The sequence below is a fragment of the Euwallacea fornicatus genome, chromosome 7 (assembly GCF_040115645.1).
Source record: "Euwallacea fornicatus isolate EFF26 chromosome 7, ASM4011564v1, whole genome shotgun sequence".
Lineage (NCBI taxonomy): Eukaryota > Metazoa > Arthropoda > Insecta > Coleoptera > Curculionidae > Euwallacea > Euwallacea fornicatus.
The window spans coordinates 114,859-139,733 of NC_089547.1; the positions used below are offsets into that span (position 1 = coordinate 114,859).

Genomic DNA, 24,875 nt, shown 5'->3' on the forward strand with positions numbered 1-24,875 from the left:
TAGCAGAAAAAGTTGAGGCTGTGTTTATCTTTGCTGAAGCTGATCGAGCAAACTTCGAACAGCCCTATACAATAAGCGTGACAGGTAAATTATCGCCAAAGAAATTTGCGAACCCGTAAAGCGAGGTTGGCAATCCCTCACGGGAGGCTTTTACGTGAGGAGGAGTCTTTAGGCGAGAAACGATGTGACGATCAGGTCGAGGCTCTATTGACGTTTCAAGCATTAGCGAGTTGTTTCGTGCCGAGTGAAGATTTAAGACTTCATTTTACGACAAAAACTTAAAAGTAATTTCTTTTATGCGATTGTGGGGTATAACGTATAAGTTTTTTCTATTCAGTAAATTAAATCGCAACGAATTGTTCCTTCAAAATGCGGCACATGGTGCCGTCAATAATGTTTCGTGACCTAGAAAATGGGGAAAATATGGCCATAAATAATAATATTACAACTATTGGGAAGCACTATAATTATTAATAAGCGTATTTTAACGCATCGCTGATCGTAAATTTTAAGAGCGTTTTGATGTTATATTTTATCAGGAAGTGTCGCAACAACATTAAAAAATCGAGTTCGATTTTTTGCAGCGGTTATGAAACGCAACTTAATTATAGAATTCTTCCACAATCCAACAGTGACACGAGAGAAGTTCGCATCATCTTGGAAATACAACCTCTTCTAGGTGGGGTCTCTGTAGCATTGTACAAGGTTCTGATGCCAACTTCCAAACAGAGCTGCTGCAGTTGTTTCCAGAAAAGAACTTATAATTGCCAATTCCTTTAAAGAAATTGATCAGTTACTATCACCATCTATTAAGAGCAAAATAAAAGCAACTAAAGCTCCAATTATTTCAAAATTGATTGCCTGGAAAATTACAGTAATTTAATGCCACTTAAGTAATTAATTAAATTCCCGTGATTCACTTACTGTAAATGCGATTTTTTTTTATTTTTCATATATTCGCCGTAGAAAAAGTATAGTGTTGGGCTCATAAAAAATCAGTTTTTGTAATTTGAGGGCGTAACCAGCTACTTTTTTTTAATTTGCAGAGATATTCCAGAAGATGTGCTGAACACCTTCTGCTGGATTCATTCCACCTTCACGGTTGTTGATGCGAATAATAGAATTATAACCGACCAGGCCCATTATCCAGGAGTCCTCTTCACAGGGACTCGGCCCATTAAGCAAGTTAGGTACTACCAATGGGTCGCTTTTATACTCTTTTTCCAGGTAAGAGCAATTTACATTTATTATTCGAAGGGAAAGATTACGTCAGAAGCCACTAATAATGGTTGTCTCAGATTACCAGAACCTCCCTCCTCCACGATAATGCACATAGTTTCAAAAGTTGCGCATCTCCTTGGTTCTTGATATTTTATTACGCGGCACAAGAATATAATAAGTATTTATTTATTAATAAGTTTCGATTGAAAATCTATTATTTTGTGCCATAATACTTAACAAGTAAATTTTAAACAATAAAAACAATTTTTAAAGTTAAAAAGAAATGAATAACGTGTATCTCCCACTCCTGGCGTCAACGTAAGCTTGAAGACGTCGCTTCGAGCTTTGAACAAGGGTAGCCCTAAGATCTCGAAGAATACGTTGCCATTCTTTTGCGAAGTTAATAACAATCTCTTCGATAGTTCTAAGATGATTTCTTTGAAAGTTTGTAGCTCTGGAAAGTATATCGCAAGCGTGGTCCATAGGGTTCATGTCGGGCCACAAAACAGGCCAATCTAAATGGTCGATTCCCTAATTTTGACTGTAATGATTTAGTGCCATGATACGATGAGGATTGTCGTTCGTGAGAACAAATCCGTCACCAACAGCTCCTCGCTATAGTGTAACAAATGGATTCATAATTTCCCTAATACATTTATCACCCGTAACCCCGAAATTTTTATTAAAAAAAAACCTAAAAAATGGTTTATCGACGCAAAAAGGGCACCGTTGCTAATGACAAATTAAAAAAAAATGAAAGTAAAATTAGGTGACGCGAACCTTTTGAAGGTATGTGCACATTAATTACTCTGCATTGATGCGATATTTCAATAAGTCTCTAATAATTCTATTTGGAAGTATCCGATCCAGTTTTATTGGTTTCGAGTAATATTTCTCTATTTCTGTTTAGCTTTACTCTCGTATAATACGCAGTTTATAGCCAAACATAAATACACTTACTTTTGTAGTTGCTCTTGAGCCATGTCAACAGTTCTTCTAATGGGTGTATTTTTATCCACACAGGTTCTTCCGCAACAATAGTAATTTACTTTCTCAAGAGTTTTACGTACCAGCTTCCGGTTGTAAATTTAGATACTGTAAACTGAGTTAATTTAGAATCGTTGGGTTATACGAGAGCTTATTATAAGGCGTTAAGGCTTTAAGATGTGTGTATTTCAACCATTTTTGAATTAACAAGATAAGGAATATGAACTGGCCTGGAAAAGCACTGACCATCGCTGACAAGAAAATGAGTTATCTATTGAATTTGCGCGAACAAGTTTTGTAGCTCTAGTCCCGGTAGCAACAGGATAGCGTTGGATGAATTAAAATTTTAATACTTGAAACCTTGAGTACACGTTAAAAAAAGAACTTCACAAAGCAGGTGGCATTAGTAAAATCATGAAATGATGGAGATTTAGCTAATACATAGTGTTTGCGAATACGTACGAACCCCGACAACGAAATATTCGAACAATACATAAACTTATTAAAAATGTGTTTAATAAGGTTTCTTAATGTCGCTTTAGTATTTTTGGAATTTGATCTAAACTTTTCGCCAAAACATGATTGACAATAAAACTGACAACGGGATTCACAACACTACTGACAACATAATTGACAACGCAATTGCTAGCAGGATTGATAACATTTTCGATTATTTTTTATCTACCTACAGGGTTATAATTTAATTCAATTAGTACATTTTGCTGACAACCTGACGTTCGAACGAGCTTATTTAAATATAAAAAATTCACAAGATAAGAAATTTTAACTTGCTCAACTCAGCTTTAATTGGAAATTCATGATATTTGGATCCACTGGTGTTAATGTTAATGTGGCAAAATCGACGTTTAGTGCTGTGCCGATAAGACAAAGAAATAGTTACAAATATTGGGTTGTTTGATAATTAATTTCGTTTTATTCTCATAGATGGCTTAATTTATACATATCGAGTAATAGTGATCTCGTCGCTCATATTATTATATGTCATTTTAAAGGTTATGTTTCAGACTTTTTTCGATCGTAAATCGAACGTGACTAGTAAACAAGAAGTTGTTTAAAATTTAAGTTGAAGATGAACAATCAAAGTGAGCATTATCGACACATTTTATTATTTTACTTTCGAAAGGGCAAAAATGCAGTACAAGCTCAGAAGAAATTGTGTGAAGTTTATGGTGAGAACTGCCTTACTAAACACCAGTGGCGGCGTTGGTTTTCTCGCTTTCGTTCCAGAAATTTAAATGTCCAAGATGCACCACACACTGGACGTCCAATCACCATTGATAACGATAAAATAAAGGCCTTAATCGAAGCTAATCGGCGTATGACAACTCGAGAGATAGCAGAAAAGTTGAACATATCGAATTCAGCCGTTTGTCTGCTTTAAAAAAGCTTGGGTACGTTGGCAAATTGGATGTTTGGGTTCCTCACGAATTCGAGGAAATTCACCTCACCCGAAGCATTAACATGTACGATTTTTTGCTGAATCGTAACCAAAACGACCCACTTCTAAAAAGAGCCATAACGGGTGATGAAAAATGGATTGTCTACGTTAACGTAGTCCGAAAACGTTCATGAACCAAATAAGATAAACCTGCGCAATCGACGTCCAAAGCCGATATTCATCAAAAGAAGATTTTGCTATCTGTGTGGTGGGACTACAAGGGTATTCTTTATTTTGAACTGCTTCCGAGAAACCAAACTATCGATTCGAATGTTTACTGTTGTCAGCTATCGAAATTGAACGAAGAAATCAAAAGAAAACGTCCTGAACTCGCCAATCGCAAAGGGGTACTGTTCCATCATGATAACGCTAGACCCCGTACGTCTTTAATAACGCGTCAAAAATTATTGGAACTAAATTGGGAACTGATACCTCATCCACCATACAGCCCTGACTTGACGCCATCAGATTATTATTTGTTCCGTTCTCTTCAAAATCATTTGAATGGTAAAAATTTCGATTCTGATCTCGCCGTTAAAAATGAGTTAAATCAATTTTTTCTTCTAAAAATCAAGGCTTTTTCGAACGCGGAATTTTCCAACTTGCCGAAAGATGGCAAAAGGTCATCCACCAAGATGGCCGCTGCATCACTGATTAATATTTATTATTAATATAAGTATATTCACTTTGAAAAAACATAAAAAAAAGACATTAATTATCGAACAACCCAATATAATTCCTCAACCTTTCTCCTGGAAATCTAAGAAGATGATGGTAGACGACCTTAGCTTTTTTATTGAGCCATCATTAAAAGTTGCGAAGACGTCAGTGATACAACCATGCGTTTGGTACGACCAGCTAATAGTATGAGTTTCAACTTTGATTTAATAGTGCAAGGACCAAGGAAGGGGTTCTTCATATGCTAATTAGGCAAGATCGAATTCGGATTGAATTTATCTTATGTTACCGACAGTAAATGCGCATGTCTGGATATAAATTTTGCGAGGCGAAGCTAACTGAAGGCCCAAAATAAATTCAAAAAACATATAAATATGTGTGTAATTAGAGTTACTAATCTCCGATATTTCAATCAATAAACATTCATTCCTTACCGAAATTGGATTTTTTTTATGAGGAGTTCTTGTCTTCTTTGAAAGTCGGTGAGCAGTGATCTTTTACAGGCAGAAATATCAATGATTATGAAAAATGGCGCTTCATTGACATATCTAAAAGTGTTTCGAGTTGGTTCTGAGAGATTCCACTTAGGAGGGCAAGACCTAAAATCTCCTTTTTTTAAATTTTGTGAGGAACTGTTGCTACGAAAATCCAAATATTCTTTTGGAACCGTCTGTTTCGATTTTGAGGAAAAACCAACTTCTTCGGACGTCATTTTAGAGATGTGACTTCTTCTCTGTACTATTTTAAATTGTAATTCATGACTCTCCAAAGTTGTGTTTCTTCGAAGGCGTTGAGAATGCTGCACTTAGACTTGCACCAATCGATTGTGGTCGACCCATCAATTTGATACTGACGAGACTTTAAAAAATCAAGGTTTTGCTTATGAATGGTGTAAGTGAGTCACCCTGCATCCCAAGCCGAAATTTCAATACATCCAAGCGTGAATTTAAAGTCAATCCAATCCTGGAAATAAAAGTCCAGTCCTGTTTCGCACCTCCACCAAAGTCAAAAATATCTTCCTCGGAGCGTCCGTCGGCTATTCCATGTCGTGGAATCCTCGAAATAGCCAGCAGCAGCGTCGGGACGGGCATCGCGACGGCCAATTAGTGAAAGGTAGAATCGGCAGGGCGCGAATTGAGCACATGTGTGTTCACGTGGTCACGTGGCGCGGATTTAGCGAATTTCTATTGGTGAGGTACCAGCACTCGATGCAGGATTTGTGATTAATATCATAAACAATTGGTTAATATTAATGTTTTCCCTTCATAGTGCTGAATAGCTTTGTTACGCAGTGATACCGCGAGTTATCGGAAATTTTAAGAGGTTGCCGTGGTTTAGTTGTAATTGTGGCTGTTAATAAAAAACCACTAAAGTCCCAAATTTGGATTTTAACGTGACATTTAATTTAAACTGCAGTAATTATCCAAATAAGAAGTAAGCCTGAATTGTTGAATCTTGGCTTAAGTTAAATTTAACGAAATTGGTCACCCTTTTACGGGGTGTTCGCCTCAAAACGTACCACCAGAAATTTCGCTTGACTGGAAGGAAAATTTGGAATAATAAAAAAACGTTGTTGAATTAGGTGTCTAGGGGGAAGTATAACTTGATATTATAGAGAATTGTATCAGTCACCCTCTCAACCCCGGCTGCCCTCACTTTGATATTTCAAATGGCACTCCCTATCAAGTGACACATCATTGCAAGCGGAATTCAATTTGCTATGTAACCGCACCAAGAAAATTGAAATTGTTTAATGGAGTCAGGAGTTACAAAGAAAAATGCGTACTAGTGAAAATACCTTATTGAGATTAAATAATTCATTGTACTGAATTCTCAAAATGTGAACCTTTACTAGCGAGACAATAATAAAGTTTGTTTTGAGAATTGCTTAATTTCCGGAAAAATGCATTGCTAGAAGAGGTACATTAGAATAGTCAGCTCGATCTCCAGATTTTAGCCCATTAGACTTTTCCTACGGGGTTATTTAAAATGTAAAGCGTTAAGAAGCTTACTTGAAAGTCTTCCACTAGTAAATATTTTTACTTCAAACTCGCGATTTCATTAACCTATTTCAGTTCTCCTGGTACGGTTACTTTGCAAATAGGATTCCGCTTGCAATGATGTGCCACTCCAAGGGGCGTGCCGTTTGAAATATCAAAATCGTGGTAGTTGGAGGTGAGAGGGTGACTGATGAAATTATCTCTAATGTCAAATTAAACTTCCCCTCCCCCTCAGATATCTAATAGACGTATGTTTATTACTTTAAATTGTATTTCCAACTAAGATATTTCGGGTGGTTTCTTCTGAAACGAACACCCTGTATTTAGACGGAATGTAGGAAATGTATTGTTTGCAAAGCAATGGGAAATTGACGGATTCAAAAATACATATTACAGATAAACATAATATCTTATTAACATCACCTATATTGCGATGTGGGAGGGGGAATTTAGCTCGACTTACCTTAAAAGCCCTATCTTATGACTGGTCTCACGCTCGATGTTACTTTACAGTTGTGATTGGCGGCGTCTTTACGTGGACTTAATAGTATATTATGCAGTGTGTAACATTCAACTTGGAACTTAGAAATAGCACGAATACTAGGCGTCCTATAAAGAAATATTTAGTATCAAGCTTTAATTACGGTCAGAGAGAAATGTATTGCTGCTAAATTTGATTTTCTTCCATCCCCCACATGAGCGGGGTGGGGGCTATATTTTTAATTTACAATGGCAACCCCCATTTTTTTACACGTTCGTATATTACGGCTTAAAATAAGAAACAAATGGTTCAAGACATTTTTTTAGATTCACGCTAGAAAACACTCTAGTTTAACAATTAACGAAATTTAATTTTTCTTTCGCTTAGGCATTACCGAGTAATTTGATATCTACTTTAAAATTAATGAAAACATGAACTTTTTCTATAGCTGTTATTTAGAGTAACTGCTGAAAATGGTATCCCTGAACTTCAGTGAATTTACTTATCCGTGGTTTAAAAAACTCTTCACATCTAGGAAATGCGTCTTCTAGATATTAGCACAAGTATTTATAATTCGTAGAACTATGTCCTCACGTGTTGTTGATTTCTCTTTACAAACCTTGATCTTTGAGATATCTCCACAAAAAAAATCTGACGAAGTAAAATCTGGAGATCTAGGAGGTTAACTCACCGGATCCGATCTGCCGCTTATCGATCGTTAACAGTACTATTAAGAACTTCTCGTGTCATTGCAGAACAGTGAGCTGGACAACTGTCATGTTGAAACCACATGCTCTGACGCACTTCTAAGTTTAAGTCCTGGAGTAGTAGGAGCAGTTAATTTTTCGAAATATTCCGGCACATTTCACCATTCAAGTTGCCTTCAATTATGTGGAGGCCGATAAGTTTACTGCCAACGATTCCACACTGTACGTTGACAGTCCGAGGACGCTGGTGGTCAACTTGTCGAACCAATGTGGATGTTCAACATTCCGGGAATGCATATTATGGTTATTAACTATACCATGATTTTTAAATGATGACTCATCAGGGAATAATACGCAAAGAAAAAAATTGGGATTTCATTCTATCTGTTCAGATGCTCATTCACGAAAGTCGATACGATTTTGAAAATCTATTTCATGGAGCTCTTGGTGCAGAAAGGTATGATAAAGACGAAACTTGTGCGTTCTCAGCATTCTTCACACGCTCGTATGACAAATTTACGATAATCTTGATGTTTCTATTAGTCTCACTTGGGAGTTAAAACCTACAGCCCCTAGGGCTGCAATTTGATTGTGTTCCCTGCAGACCGTAGCTGAACAAGTTTTTTTTAATTTACAGTATCTTTGTTATCAAATTTTTTGATTAAACAAATAAAGAAGTCCGAAATCGTGGGCTTTCAGAAAAACCCTGAGCGTGGAAATTGATGTCATTATGTAAATGCCTACTAGCTTCTCCATACCCCAAAACCATTTCAATTTTCTCCTCTGCGGTCAAATACTCGATTGTGCAACAGAATGTTTAAGAGTAGAGGTTTTATTTTGTAGTAGAAGTGGAGAAGAAGTAGATGTTGTATTTACAGTTTATTCGGTACATTTTATTATCATAATTTGTTTTTGCCCCATGGAAATTTTTTTAAAGTGGAAGTAGCCATTTAATATACGAATTGAATTTCGGTAATCCCAGTGGTTTCCAGAATGAATTAAAAAAAAAATTCCGACAAGTTTCTCTCACTTTTAGTATTATTCGAATCTGTTAAAAAAAGGGGGGTGACTATTTTAAATTAAAAAGTTACCCCCCACCGCACCTACATGGGGGCGGGTAGGGAGATCAACTTTAGCACCTATACAGGGTGTTTCCTAACTACGTGTAAAAAATTTAAAGGCGTAATCCTCGACTGATTTTGAGTCAAAAATGTCTAATAAACATATATCCGCAAATGCCTTGTTTCCAAGATACAGGGTGTTGAAATGTGACAAGAAAAAGATATTTTATTTCCAAAATGACTCAATTTGGGTGTTTGAATTTTAGAAAAGACAATTACCATCAGCAAGACCGTAAACAAAAACCATATTGGCCCTTTCTTGATTAGTGTAATTAGGCATTTGAAAAATTTTCAAAACTGAGGTATAATCTGATTTTTGGGACACAGAATTAAATTCTTTCACTTTAGAGAGTAAAACACCAAAATAACACTGACTATCTTGTTTATAGTAGTGGAAGTAGCAAAAAAAACTAACAATAAACAAGTTAGTAAATACCACCAAACCTTTAGAAACCTTTAAAACCTTTTTCAACGTCTTTCAGTCAACACCCTGTATCTTGGAAACAAGGCATTTGCGGACATATGTTTATTAGATATTTTTGACTCAAAATCAGTCGAGGATTACGCCTTTACATTTTTTACACGTAGTTAGGAAACACCCTGTATATTTCCTCCTTAGAGTAATTAAAAACTTCATACTAAAAGTTTCTTTATAGGATGCCTATTATTCGAGATAGTTCGATATCCAGATTAAATGTTACACACTGTATACGCCAAGGTTGTAAACGTGAAGTTTAAGTTCCAAAGCCTGCAGCGCTCAGTGGTTTAAGATTTGAGAATTAAAAGTAGATATTTCACAATCGCGGTGCGCACTAAATTTAATCAAATCTTACATCAAACTACAACAATTTACCTGCATTAAGAATAAATTAATTTCGAAACACAAAAACGTTACAGGTCTCGAATTATGTCAAGAGTGACGTTTTATTTGACATTCGTTTCTATGACAACGATAAATAAAACAGTAATGGGAACTATAACGATATTGCGGCCGATTAGCCCTCTAGGTGAATAATGGGTCTTATACGTATCAGCGACTTGTTCAACTGTTACTAAAAAAGGCAAGAAAATCTACTTTTTTAGCCATTCAATACACGCAATAATGGCGTCTTTTACACTTACGAGTGGGCAGATTGTTATTATTATTTATTTGGGGCGAGTAATGCGTTAAATTTGTTACCGAGTTTCCTTAACTTAAAATTGCTTAAACTTGAAAAAATTACACAGGAAACATCCACAAATAGGGTTTACGCGGTGACAGGAAAAATTAGTATTCTGGTCAAGCAACCACTATAGTTTTTAAAAAGTTTGGAATTTTAAAATTTTGTGGGTAAAAATAGTAATTTGGTATCCGCATATTGTGTATATGGATGTGACACCCCGTATAGTTGCTCAATTCCAGCTTCTACGTCAAATAGCAGAGACCCAATACGGAACGTATTTTATATCTATCTTTTTCTTTTACTATTGAAGCTAACCACTGGCACTAAACTAAAATTGAGAGAGATACTTTAATTCCCATTTCGAGATTGAGTCTCAGTTCTCCTTACTCTCTATCTCGGTCCGAGCCTCCGACACCGAGACTATAAATTGTATCTCTGGTAAGTCTCGTTCAGGAAAATAAAATATCTTTTAGACAAGTTTTCTCACTGATGCATGCAAATCTAATCCAGAATATGGGAAAAAAAGATGTCTCTTATTGGGATGGAAAAATCATAAGCCAGTAGTTTTAATTTGACTTTGATGGTTAAATTTTCGACCCTTCATGAGAACATCTTCGACCTCGAACTCATGAGCAAAACCAAGATCGAGAATAGATGTCCGTCTCGATCTTGCGACTCTCTACGTCAGTATTAAAATTGTTCCTTTTTTAGCAATTAAGTATCAAATCAATCAAAAATAGGCAATAACAATAGATATCATTTAATCTATTATTATACGTATATTTTTTCTGTTTTCTGTTTCTGACTGCATGTGAAGCACCTTGCAGTCAATACTGACCATCAGTTAAAGTGTCTCTGTCTATTACGGAGATGTTTCGTATTTACTTTAACTGGTGGTTGAGCGTAACTTCAGTCTGAATGACGCCTCGTCTGCGAGTTAGTTTCGTTAACTGGCAGTTATTCCTTCTTAACTAGACACTGAAGCGCCGATCCTTAGAGTCACAAGTGATTGAGGGCCATGTGTTAAGGGGGTTTAAAAGATACCAGAAAATTTTTCGTGTCGTGTAGATATTTTGTTAATTACACGATTTCCTAGGTGAAAAGGAGTTCGAAAATCTCTATTTATTGATACAGCGTTGATCATTTAATATGATTTTGATGTTTGACCTCTTATATTTCCGGACGTGAACGAAAATATTTCTGCGTTCATTTTGATGGTAATGGCGAATATTTTCATTGGCATATAGTCACGTTATCTCTTCCTCGCATTTCTTCTATATTCAGTGCGGTGGTTTACTCAACTTAACTCGCTTTGATCAAAGCTGGGAGGACGAGACTCTGAAAGTTGACATAGCCAAATTCCATATTCATTTAAATATTTATACTATCAAGAAGCTATAGATAGTGCGTTCTTTACGCCAGTTCGCTGTAATGAAAATACACCTTTCCTGTAAGGCAGCGGCGAAAATACGCGCTCCTCGTAAGCGCGCGGAAAATGCCATTTTCGGGTCTGGTGTTAGAAGCCCGAAAATACAGCCGCCTGATTGTATTTCAAGCCAGTGTCATCGTCATATTTGTCAGTGTCACAGCGATGTGTCAATATGGCACACATCGTGTTTACGTCTACCCCTCAAAATTTCAAAATTAATACCAACATTTGTTTTTTTGTTTTAAGTGTAGGAGTTACTGTAAATAATAAAAAGTTGGTGTCACAAAAAGAAAAGGAGGTACTCGATTGCCTCAATGCTACTTCTATTTGTTCATCTGAGAAGGAAATTAAATAAAACTTTCTGTTTTATAAAGTCGATTTCTGCTAAAAATACCAACAGCGAGACATGCAAAAACAACGGGATTTTCTTGCAGAGGCGTTTACGAATTAAAAAAATTAACTTTTAAAGTAAGTAATTCAATTCGAGGTATTGCTCATCGCTTTCCGAGTTTAATTTTGAAATGTATACTTAATTAGACATCTGAAATGCATTTTCTTGCGCTTACTTGAACCTCCGTGTGAAGCGAAGTCAAGCCCAAAGTGTCCCGACATAAAAAACAAATTTCCAAACTTTTCGGAAAGTTTTATTTTGACTCCATTTACTTTTTAGCTGAAAATCCGTAGCGCCAAAGTGCCATTGGTGCAGTTTCATAGCTTTAATTTTAGTAGAACAAAGGCTAACGTGTACAGTAATGCTCAACTTACCGATGAAAAATCTGATGACGTCGTTTTTAAGGGAATTTATAGTTTTATGGCAAAAGTTAAGCAGATTTTCCCTGTCTTGAATATGTGCGTCAAAAAATATAATAAAATACCTAAAAAATTATGTTTTTAATATCTTAAAAACTCACAATCGCATTAAATTGTTCCGAGTATCACGTATTAAAATAGTCATGCGATTAAGAGGTTCTCATACTACCCTCCTTACTTTAAACACAGTAGTATATGCATTGAATAATAATAGAAAAATGCTAATAGGCTCATGGTCAAAAGCGTATCATTTTCCAAATACAAGATGGCAAAGTTTCATATTTTTTTCATAATTTGTATTTTCGCAGATACACCTCGAGCTAAAATTTTCAAATTTGTTGCGCTTATTTTCTTTAAGATCCTCTACAGAAAAAAAATAAAAATCACTGATGGCCCCATATAGGGCGTTATATTTTTTTGGGTTATGTACTATTTTTTGCTTAGTTTCTTTTTGGAACATCCCATAGGAATTCAACTTTAACTTGCTTCTTAAATTTTTTAGCTTTTTGGGTCCTCGCAGTATTTTAGCATATTTCACTGTGTTCGTGGAATTTGTAAAAATATTTACCGATGCAAACTGGAAATGCAAAGAGAGGAAGAAAAAAAGTATTGTTAGGGACTCTAAGTTATTGGTTTTTTGTTTCTATTTATTTTTATTGTTGTTAATGTTAGGTTTATTGTATACTGTCATTTATTCCCTTAAGTTACGCCTATGTACTGCGATACTTATTTGGAGAATACCATCTGGGTGCCAGACCACATGGCCCATCAGGCCAAAGCTAAGGGTACGCTTTGGTTGGGAAATGTGCTACTAGTCAAAGGAAGCTTTCTCTATAGGGACTATTGCTTTGATGGTCAATTTGTAGGACCCGCGATATTCCCAGAAAAGCGACTAGTATAGATATTCCTCAGATGGCCACGAGTTATGGGATTCGATGTAGCCATAGCTTATAATGGTTCTTGGTGGTTGTGCGCCCCTGGTTGGAATTCTTCGGGGTTAGTACTTAAGGGATAATCGGAGCAATTTTCGCTCTCTTTTCTGCTCTTCCTTTTGTCTTGGGTGAAAGCTGCGTCGGTGTCGGGATGTGATCCGAATCATATCGTGTAACCCACCCAATAAGCATTCTCCCTCTTCTTTACTTAGACCAAGATTCTTACATTCTTTTGAGATAAGTGCATAGTTAATACAGTCCATTTTTTACATAATACAAATTGTCTTTGTCGTGTTTCATTTATCGAAGGAACACCCTTAACAGTAATCATCCGATTTATTTATTAACTAGCTGAAGCAACTTATAATATTTAACCCATTTTTTAAAATTTGATAGATATATATTTAAATAAAATGAAAATGGTAAAAAATGTTGAAAATGTCTTCTTGCTAAGATGCAGGATTTGTTTCTTTGTCTCACAGTCCAACAAACTTTCTCAAATAATTCAATACTATTGCGGATGCTGTTGCACGAATTAACCATTCTATTTCGTAATTCCTCTTCGAGTTTTAATTAGGCTTAGATGCATCGATGATTTTAGACGTCACCCAAAAAACGTATATAATATACTACATGACGCAAAGGAACAACACCCTGTATATGGTTACTGATGATTTTGACATTGTGTTGCAAAGGGTCTTGAAGGAAATGGGTGTACTAAATTTAATAAAATTTAACTCAAGGAATATACAGGCTCTCCCGGCTAAGAATATATGCTACAGGGATCTCGCAAGCCATAAGAGATGGGGATGGTTAAATTAGAGAAAAGTTACGCCTTTCTGTGTTGTGCAAAATCACGTATTCAAATTTGAACATTTCCGAACTGACCAGAATTTATTTGAGAAAAGTGGAATTTTTGCTATTCCTTTTTTACTGTTTTCAGATTTTGTTTCAAAAGATGTGTTAAGTTAAATTTAACATTTTTATTTCCACTTTTTCTCCTCTACAAGATAGCGTTTTTAGATTCGCGATTCGACGTTTCCATTCTTCGAAACTAACACTAATTTGGTTTTTTAAAAAACTGATAAATTTTATTTTATGTTGAGTAAATTCCATTTTTTTCTGAAACCAACGATATATCACACTTGTCACTTATTAAATGGTTTAGTTAAAAAAATCGCATTTTTCTTTTCCCAAGATAACATAATCTTTATTCGACATCATCAGTGTCTTTGAAAATAATTTGTTTAGGTCTGTCATGGGACCCATAATTTATGCGGAAACTCTAAATTCTGAAATGTGTGGATAATTCTTAAGAAACCAAATTGAAAATGTTCTGGGTGATCTTCCTTCCAGAGTAACCTGTAATATGTGATTCCAACAAGATGGACTTTCTGCTCATAATTTTAGATATAATACTGAATATTTAAGAGGTCGTTTTTAAAATAATTTAATTTCAACTCAGGATCTCATAGACTGGCCCCCGCGATCTCCTGATCTTACACCAATTGACTTTTTCTTCTGGAGATCAGCTATTAGCATTTTTTTAAAATTATTTTGCAGAGTATCATCGCTTATCTCAAATATTTCCATGATGATATGTTACACCCTGCATTAACATCGAATTTTGTAATTCAAAACGACTATGCTATGTGGTTTTTGTTGCGAGTTCGTGTGCTCATGCCTCGACGAACCCTCCTGAGTAACCGCGTGCCGAAACATAAAATAATTCTGACATAGTTCCTCAACCATTGTTCAATCTGCTCACCCGATGAAAAAATTGTAAAAGCATAGACGAATCTGGGACAACAACTTGTTTAAAAATTGGGGCTAATTTTAGAATCCGCTACACACAACTGATGTTCTAAGATGAGTGAGTTACTTCTGCAGTTTACGAGCCTAATTCCAGTCTTTAGCCGTTTCCATTATATTTAGTTTTCTATATTTAAAATTTGGGGTATTTGCGGTTTAGGCCGCGATTGCCATTATAGCTAAGCCTCGGCAACCTAGTCACTCAGAGCGCGTAGCTGAGGAAGATGGCCGCACATACTTCCACCCTGCAGTGGTTCAAAGACAACATTTCCACTGTAGCATTGTGCAATGTTGTTACGTAGCTGATAATGTATAGTGTAGATGATAGGACCTCCTAATGACCATTATGCACGACCGATCGAACGAACTCTTTCGAAAACTCGCTGAAGCAAAATGTTGGATATCTTCAGAGGACTAAAGTCTCTTCTGAAAGTCAGCAGTATCCACATCGATTCTCCAGTATTTCGCCTACATTATTCTATAACAGTTACCATGCTGATAGCATTCTCCTTGATTGTGACCACGAGACAGTACGTGGGGAACCCTATCGATTGCATTCACACCAAAGAGATCCCTGAGGACGTCTTCAACACTTTTTGCTGGATACATTCGACTTTCACTGTTTCGGCGAACAAACAGGAGCCTTACGCTAAAATGCATTTACCCGGAATAAGGACCACACACGATGATAAGGAGAAGAAATTATATAAATACTACCAGTGGGTCAGCTTTTGCCTGTTTTTTCAAGTGAGTACCATGAGTTTTTTAATGTAAGTCATGATTTAGAACAGCGCAGAGGCAGTTGAAAAATCGATATCGCTGAGGTTAAATTGTTACAAGAAGACTTCTTTGTTACACTATACTGTTATTTACATGAAACGTACCCCAAAATAAATACGATAGACGGTTCTTAACAGACGCCGTCTCGGCTGTTCTAGATAAAAGTACTCGCAGAAATATGCGTACTTATTATGACCAAAGGTTACGCGTGGATCAGGCCTTTAGGCAGTATCTATTTTTCACTGAAGTGTACAAGGTGGTGCATGCACGATTGTTCCTTATTTAATTTAAAAAATCATGAGGTTTCGAAAAAGAAATTAATATAGAAGCTATATAGTTGTTCATGAATTTGTATTTTTTTATATTTCCTAAGTTACGCGGTGGTTCAGAAAACCATAGAGTAACAAAAATACATTTTTTTTTGAGTGGAACAAACTATATTTTGTCACGCATACTAATTCTACTTGCAGCTATAATTATTTTTTATCACTACAAAATATGAAATTTTTTTTGTGGTTTTTGAATTACTTCAATGTACAGTAAGGATTGCAGGAAAAAAAAGCTTTTTCAAATTGTCAATAAATTTGTATAGTATTAGTTGAATCGTTTGAAAACTTGTCTAGTTAAAAACAAAGAATCGTTCTACTACAGGAGGTTTTTAATTTTTGAGAAATTTTATATAAAAATGAAAAAAATATCCAAAGTTTTCAGATTTCAAATGCTCTAAATTCGATTTTTTTAATGAGATACCCTGTATTTTTTTACATACGAATTCTTTTAATTCGTATTAAAATTATATATTTATATATCTAAACTGAAAAAATCGTACATACTTAACTGATTAATATTATTAATCACCATGTTGTCTATTTAAATTACTAAATACATGTTTATTATAAAATTATATTTCTATTTAACTTATTAGGTAATGTATCAATCTTTAATGTAGCTAAAGGATAGAAATCTGTAATTATAACTCAATTTAATAAGTATGTAACTAGTAATGTATATAGAAAAAATGGTGATTAATAATATTAATCAGCTAAGTATGTAAGATATCTTCATATCTTCAGTTTATATATATTACATACGTAGTACATCAGTCAAAAGTGAATAAAACAGGACTTCATTTTCAAAAAATACAGGGCGTCCCATTAAAAAATCTAGGTTGAAGTATTTGCAATGCGAACGGTTTGGCTATATTTTTCTGAACTTGCATAATATTTTTCGAAAAATAAAAAGATCTTCTAGTAGAACGACCTATTTTTATTAACTAAACAAGTTTTCAAACGATTCCATTAATACTAAATGAACTTATTTAGAATTTTAAAAAGCTTATTTTTCCTTTGATCCTTACTTTACATTGAATTAACTTAAAAACTACAAAAAAATTTTACACATTTTGTAATAACAAAAAAAAAAAAATTATAGTTATAAATAGAATTAGTATCCTTCGCAAAATATAGGGTATTTTATTTTAAAAAATGTATTTTTGTTACGTCAAAGTGTTCTGGACCACCCTGTAACTTGAAAAATATTTTTAAAAAAATTCACGGAAAAGTGAATAACTTTTATATTAAACTTTTTTTCTTCACCTTGTGGTTTTCAAGATAAGATAATGGACCATGTTACGTGGGCCACTTTGTTTATTTACACTTACAGCTTTCGTGTTATATTTTCTCGGGAATTTGTTCATTTTGTTTAACGAGTCTCGTATTCCCACTCATTTACGTTTTTGACATGATTTTCAAATTTTCTGAAAAATACACCTTCCACCTAAGCAATTATGTAGGTAGAAGACTCGTTTGCACGATCCAGTAAAACTGTTTTTTTAAACAATACGTGTGGCGTAACGAGAAACGGTGAAGGATACATGGTTGATACGTAAATTACGTACCTGGGTTCATTACAAAACTCGGCTACGCCTCGGGCTGCAAGTTTCAACCACGTACGTAATTTACTCGTTATTGGCCTTGTAACGTTAATAACTACGACGACGACTATTAAAAAAAGGCTAACTGGCGTAGTCACGAAACATTGGAAAATTGTTAAGAACAATTTAAAATTATGTGTTATAGCCAAATGGCTGTAAATCTATTAAAAAATGACTCAAATGATTCTTAGTCGCCATTTTGAAACCTATGGTGGTCATCTTAATTTTAAAATTTAATATTTTATGTATTTATTTCGACCATTCTCTACTTACTTCAAAAGTTGAAAAAAATAAAATAGCTGGAACGCCATTAAAAAATAACTTAAAATGGTCCCTAGTCGCCATTTTGAAACTTAAAACTGTCAAGTTTATGTCAAAACATAGTACTTTCTAACTTATTTTGATCCACCCGTACTTATTTCAAAAGTTGAAAATAGTGGTTTTATGCTGGCATGATTTGTGTGTCGTTAAGGTTGGGTGTAAGACAAACAAATCCCCTTAACTTCAACTGGTTCTTTGTGAATGTAAAGTGCTTCTTTATTAGTTTTGCACTTACACACCTTTATGAAACGCAAATGAGTTGGTTTGAACTAAAACGATTCGAGATAATGCCACGAGGCGCAACATTTTTCAAATCAGCATGAAAGAAACCGTCTAAGGAAATAATAATAAACGGGGTGTTCCATTACGAGATCCTTTTAAATAACTTCTATTTTATATCTAATCATTTTTTCATGGCAATTTCATATTTTACAGGGGCATTTTTAAAAGTATGTGTAAATATTTTTTTGTTCTAAATTTTTATTACCTTTTAAAATAGCTTCAAACGACTTTTTCATATAGATTTCAGCGATTTTTACGTTTCATTTCATGAAATGCAATATTTTTTATAATAATTGAGTGAAATTACGAGTAGCGGCCAGTGGATTTTGTAACATCTTGTATATATTTCTGGCAACTTTAAAAAAAATTTCCATAGGGAGGGTTGAGTTAGAAAGACATTCCTCGTAAATCTAACGGGAAATTTGTTCTTCTTTATACATTGTTGCTCGTGAATCCCAAAGCGAATTTTTAATAAATTTTTCAAATATTATTTGCGATAAATATATCTGATATTACGGAATTGGCTGAAAAGAGCTATCGAATGAACCAATAATACACATGTGTGTCCCATTTAAAAAGTTATAATTTTTCTCGTTTGCCCTGGAAATATTATTTTTTGTAGAATGAAACTTCGATTGTTGAAAATTGTTATGAAAATAATTTAAGCTAAATCAGGAAAAAACGTGCAAATTTAAAAACTGCACGTTTTCGGTAGGTTTACACTGTTAAGTTTATTATAAATTAGGGCCACCGACACCGCTATCAGTTTTTGTTTTTCCTTTTAAAAGTATCCAATTCGCTCCACCCTGTATATTTAGCATTTTTGTCAATTAGAATTTGAGCAAATATCCAAAAAGTTTTCCACATTTTTTATGACTCTTATTGCAGCTACCAATTAAGGTTTATTAACAGTTTTTCCTTTTACTTCATGTATAGGGTGAGTCGGGAGGATCGTGCCAAACTTCAGAAGCGTGTTGCACATGAAAAATAAAAAAAAAGTAAAAAAACTCAAATGTTGTTATCCGATTTTCGTTTGTTTATAAGTTATAGCGTAAATAAAATTAAAACATAAAGGTTAAGCAACGTTTAGACGAAACGTTTCCTGGACGTTGGATCGGTCGTGGTGGCCCTATTAGTTGGCCTCCAAGGTCTCCAGACCTCACACCACTAGACTATTGTTTGTGGGGTTGGTTTAAAACTGAAGTGTATACAGTAACAGTGGACACTCAAGATGCACTAATTCAACGTATTAGAAATGCTGCAGCTGCTATTAAAGAAAGACATGAAACAATCTGGAGCGCAACGAATGCTCTTCATAGACGAAGCCGAAAATGTTTAGAAGTTAATGGCAATATTTTTGAACATTTACTATGATATCCAAACGTTAATTTATGGAATTTATTATGAAATTTATAAATTTTTTTAATTTTATGTTTTAATTTTATTTACGCTATAACTTGTAAACAAACGAAAATCGGATAACATTTGAGTTTTTTTACATTTATTTTTCATGTACAACACGCTCCTGAAATTTGGCACGATCCTCTCGACTCATCCTGTATATCCATTCCAAAACAATCATTTTGAGAACTGTTATCAAATTGGAATAAGTTATATTTCCTACGATTTCCCCAAAAAGGGATTGTTTTTAGCAGTATCCTGGATAACCTACAAGAAATTCTAATTTATTGGATTGCCTTTCAAAAAAGATGTTTTGCTTGAAATGCATTTCTTTTGTGGCGATTGGGTATTGAAAATACATTAGGGGAAGGCCTGAACATTCCGAAAAAATAAAACGCTTTTCCTTATTAATTCAAGCAAATCAATACAAAAACGTTTTTATTCTACCGCTTCAAAGAAGCGGTAGAATAACAATGTTTTTGTATCTCGTCTTGGAAAGACGCATTTGGGGTTTGCGATTGTAAAAATGTGAGCAAACTGCTTCGAGGGGAAAATCTAATATTGGATCTTATTATGAAATTTCACAAAAGTGTTTATCGACTAACTAGGATACAGATGAAAAAGTAAGAAACTTACGAAATATACGTATGCAAAGAAATTGAGGGTAAGTAAGCTGGTTAAATAAACAGTTTTAAAGCTTGTGAATTTATTAATAGCCAAAATAAACGATTGCATTTATGAATTCTTGAATGGGGTGAGTTTTTTCTATACTTTGAATGGGGTTTTCTGTAACTATTTAGAGTTAGAAAGTCGGTTCAGGACAAAATTATTAATCGGCCGTTATGGGTAGATAATTCATCCATTTATTTCATATGTTGACCTAGACTAACAATTCAACGACAAAAACACCAAAATCACTTCCAACAATTTTTAAAGACATTTTTCTTGTATAAAACATTGAAAAAGATAATAGTCAAATTGGACAAGTAAATAATGTTAGAAATTCAATAAAATATGTCAAGGTTTATTAGGAAGGTACTCAGTCAAATGACGTGATGGTTTAGATATAGGGACATACCATATCATTTTAAAGGAAATTTAATTGTCTTTCAGCATGGCTAGTAATATACAGAGGGTTTCATTTGAAAAAATACACTTTAGACACTTTTACTGTCTACCCGTAAGACCATTAATTTTGAGCCACCCTGTACAAAACAGAACATTCTTATTTACATGCAACAAATTGATGAACCTTTCACAAATTATATTCCAAGTTTTGCCCCTCTGTGAATTCAAATCATGTTATAACAGAGGTTTTATTAAAGGCCTGACTTTGAGCAAAAAATAGGAAAATTAAATAATATTCCGAAAACTGCTAGAGATAGATATAGGAAGTTAAATGCAGAAGTTATTGGTATGAAATATAGAACCCAAAAATGAAAAAATATACAGGGTGTTCCATTTAAAATATCGGACATGCTAGTACTTTCTGATAGAACCGGCAGCACTGCATCACTGAAAATATTTTACGTCGATAGAGCAAGTTTATTTAACTACTTATGCAAATTTTCAGAAAGATCGCGATATCAGTCTTCCAGAAACGTCTAACCTACCATCGACCGTGAATCACCCGGTATAGGGAAAAAGTATTACTATTCAATAGCGACGTAAGATATTTGAGAAGTTGGAATGTGTGACATAATATACATGTATGGTTCCAACTTATACACAGGTGACGGATGTAGTTATACTATACAGAGTGATTTACAATGCAACCAACGAAGAACAGGTGCGAGTAGAGGACCTCAAAACATGTCTTTTTTATATCAATTTTTTTTCTGACGCCTGCGTTTACTGAGATTCTGGCTTCAAAACATGAATAAAGAAAATAAAAAGTCCTATATTTCAGAGAAGCCTTGACCTTGAAGTAAACCTTGAGAATAACTATATTTGAGAAACGTTTTTGTTTGATGTGTTTATTTGAAAAAAATCTGAAGTGATTGAAAACTCGAGAAAAAGTTGCTTATTGGTGGGTCACCCTTAAAATTATATGATTTTTAAAACTCTAACCTAATTAACAACCAAAGTTCAACAATATGAGACCTAAATTTACGTCTTTTAGTACTCCTGTACGTTTTTCGAGAAATCGTTCGTTATTGGGAAAAAAATATTTCGTGATTTGGTGTCAAAACCAATAAAATGGAGCAAAAAGAACTTATGTGCTCCAAAGACTAAATGGTCATGCGCCAACTGTTCTTCAATTTTTCTGTTGCTAGGACACGACTGTTGCCAAATCTGATATTATTCAAGTTTACGCAGTTTACAAAATTTTCGTGAGCTTTATTTCTGGTGTATAGTAATTCTGTAATCAAAATTATATTATTTCTTTTATTGTAACATTAACTGCGTTAGTGCGTCCTTCAGAATTATTTAAACAGGGTTCCGTCCACGCCCTGCTTCTGGTTCCGTGGGTTGATGTGGGTAATCGCTGTGCTTCAGAGAATTAACATTGAGAATTTTATTAAGTTAATTTCATATGTTAACAGGTGGTTTAATATGACAGTATAAATACTGATAACGGTGATCTGTTGTAGAATTACCACGGCCTGTACATTATCTGTGAGAAGTTAAATTTTCAAACAGGATAAGATTGATTTGATACGTGGACAAACTGTACAGGTTGAGTCTTAAATGGTGGATTATCTCTGCAGTGCGTTGCAGGGCGATTTTCAGGGAGTGGGAGAAAGATAATGGAAAAAATAATTTTGAAAAATCGACGGAGTTATTAAGGAAAATTGAAATAGAAGATTTGTCACTATTTTACAGAAATTTATAGGAGGTTTTCAAAATGTTCTCCGTGTACTTGAACTCGCAAGCGCGCATGTTTCAAAGTATTTTAAAAGTTTTGGTGTAATTGTTAGTTAATTGCAAAAATATCATTGTCAAGTGCAACTCCAGAACACCCCCATCGAAAAATCTTGTATTACAAACTCAGAATTTGGAGCTTATGTTGAACATTTCCAATTGGTTCCAGTCTCTGATATTTAACAGTATCGAGTGGTATGTTTTAACGATTCATAGTACAGGGTGATTTATTGGAAATGGAGCACGCCAAAACCCAAGATAAGGGATGGTAAAATATGGCGATCGGACTTAACAAACCTTAAACCAATGTTGCGTGTTTTAGATTTATAGGGTGTTAAAGGTTGAAGTTTTATTTTAAAATTCCTTAATGAATTTTTGTGTTTTCATAGTATCAACACCAATAATGATATACTGAGGTTTTGTAAGATGCCAAGTAAGACGTTTGATATAATTTTTATGTAACTCCTATAGAACACTAGTTATCACCAACTGTTCGGTATATTTAGCCATATTTTTTTATGAGTGCAACTGAAGTCAAATTATATTAAATATAATGAAAGAACGTCTATTTTTACTCAAAAAAGGTACTCTCGTTTAATCTCAATACCTTTTTCCGTTTACGATATGTTTACCCATAATTTGTGTCGTACCATTTCGAATTTTAAATTATTTAAAAAATAATAATTAAAGTAATAAATTTTTTAATCTTTAAAAAAAGAAAAGTCACGAACAAATGAAACATAAACCTTTTAAAATTCATTTTAGCAAAAATCCAAATCATGTCGCGCATCTCATTAAAGGAAAGATCATTATGCCTTGGCATTTTTACTTTTAAATTACATTTTTTTATTTAACAAGACCAACTGACAAGAAAATGGTCTAATTATTTTTACAAGCTAAAGTAACAAGACCTAAGTAATGTGTTCGCATACAAGTGATCGACAGCCACCATTCTTTTTGAGAATTTGAATTGTAACTACATGAATTGGCTTATTGGTGAGAATCTCGTAAACGAAAAGAAATATCAGGATTCAATGAGAATGCCTTTTTTTGAGTAAACATTAACGATCTTTCGTTATATGGAGTAGAATTTGACCTTAGTTGTACTCATATAAAAATATGACCAAATATATCGAAGCGGTGAGTTGTAACTAGTGTCCTCTCGGAGTTACGTAAGATTAGATCAACATTCTTACTCAAAACTCTTACCTAAGGTATGTTCGGACCAATTGCCATATTTTGGCATCCCGTATCCCGGGTTTTGCCACGCTCCATACCCAATGAATCACCCCGAACAAAGAAAGTTGGAAAATAAAGAAGTCAACTTTTCACTTTGACAACATGACAACTCCGTCAATTTTTTAAATAGAATTTTCGTATTATTTCTCCCGTATTCCCTGAGGGCTGCCTTGCATCGTACTGCAGAGCTAATACGCGTTTCAAGAGTCACCCTGTAGAGAAATTAAGGAGAATGTCAATAGTTTATTAACGATGGCCTGGGTACCACGAGTAGGCGCGAGCAGCCGGGGTTTCCTAGGGGATTAACACTGACACCATTATTAACTTCATTCCATATGTTAACTGTTAATGTGACGAGATAATAAATATTGATGAAATGCCGTTTTATTAGATAATTGCCAAAAGCTGTAGACTTTATTGTGAGATGTAAAATATCCAAGGAGGATAAAATCCATTTATTATTTTAGTATTACCTACAATAATCATTATCTATAATTCGTCCACATATTAAAACAGATGCGAATTATAGAGAAATTGAAGAGAATGCTATTAGTCATCGGTGAATCTAAACCGTGCTAATTCTTACTTCACAGGAAATATGCTAAAATTTCTAAGAGGAAAATGCAGTAATAAGTGGCAGCCCGCCAACAAAAACATAGATCAACGACCGTTCTAGGAAATTAAATATTTTAGAGCCTTGCAGACATAATGTTGTTAAATTCCTGTACATATAAGATCCAGAAGCATCTGCACTTGAAGCTTTGTACTAAAATGATTTCCGCTCGTTTTCATTTTTTTTGCGTAAAAGCAGGTTCATAATCTCCCCACAACTAGATACCATTATGTCCCATTAGTCTGCAATCTCTGTCACATTAGCGGAGCTTAAAGGAGATCATAAACCATTCTCCTCGGCTCCGGAATTATCCCCGATTTGAAAAATCGCATAATAAAACAACTGCTTCTCAGTTGTGTAGCTCTGCTTTATATCTTGTTCTCCAGATTTATTGGTTTCACCCAATTAGGTGTTTCATAAATTAAACTGTTTAGAATAACTTCTACAAGGCCCATACACATTGAAGCTATTTATGGACTGGCTTAATGATTAAGGCCACAGGAATTGGGGGAATTTATAGGGAACGTTTCAAAAGAAAGCACTTGCAATTCACCGCACTCGTAGGAGCACTTTATGCGAGTGTAATATCTAATGGAGTAGTAAGTTATCCAACGAGCGTATAATGAAGGCTGTTATCCCCG

General features: G+C 34.5%; 2 protein-coding genes across 9 annotated transcripts in view; one reads left to right on the forward strand and one right to left on the reverse strand.

The window, feature by feature from the left end:
• Positions 1–24,875, reverse strand: part of LOC136340127 (putative gustatory receptor 28b) — a 287,924-nt gene that overhangs the window by 25,497 nt on the left and 237,552 nt on the right. The window lies entirely within an intron of this gene.
• shakB (shaking B) overlaps positions 1–24,875 on the forward strand; it is a 56,328-nt gene that overhangs the window by 12,259 nt on the left and 19,194 nt on the right. Inside the window, exons 1-3 of one of the 5 annotated variants that reach the window (XM_066283924.1) lie at positions 5,366–5,535; positions 5,615–5,779; positions 14,961–15,547. In XM_066283924.1, the coding sequence (XP_066140021.1) occupies positions 15,194–15,547 (354 nt within the window). In that variant the 5' untranslated portion in view covers positions 5,366–5,535; positions 5,615–5,779; positions 14,961–15,193. Of the gene's footprint in view, positions 1–1,046; positions 1,228–5,365; positions 5,780–14,828; positions 15,548–24,875 lie in introns of those variants that run through there. The other 4 variants (XM_066283922.1, XM_066283921.1, XM_066283923.1 and 1 more) reach the window with 4 other exon arrangements.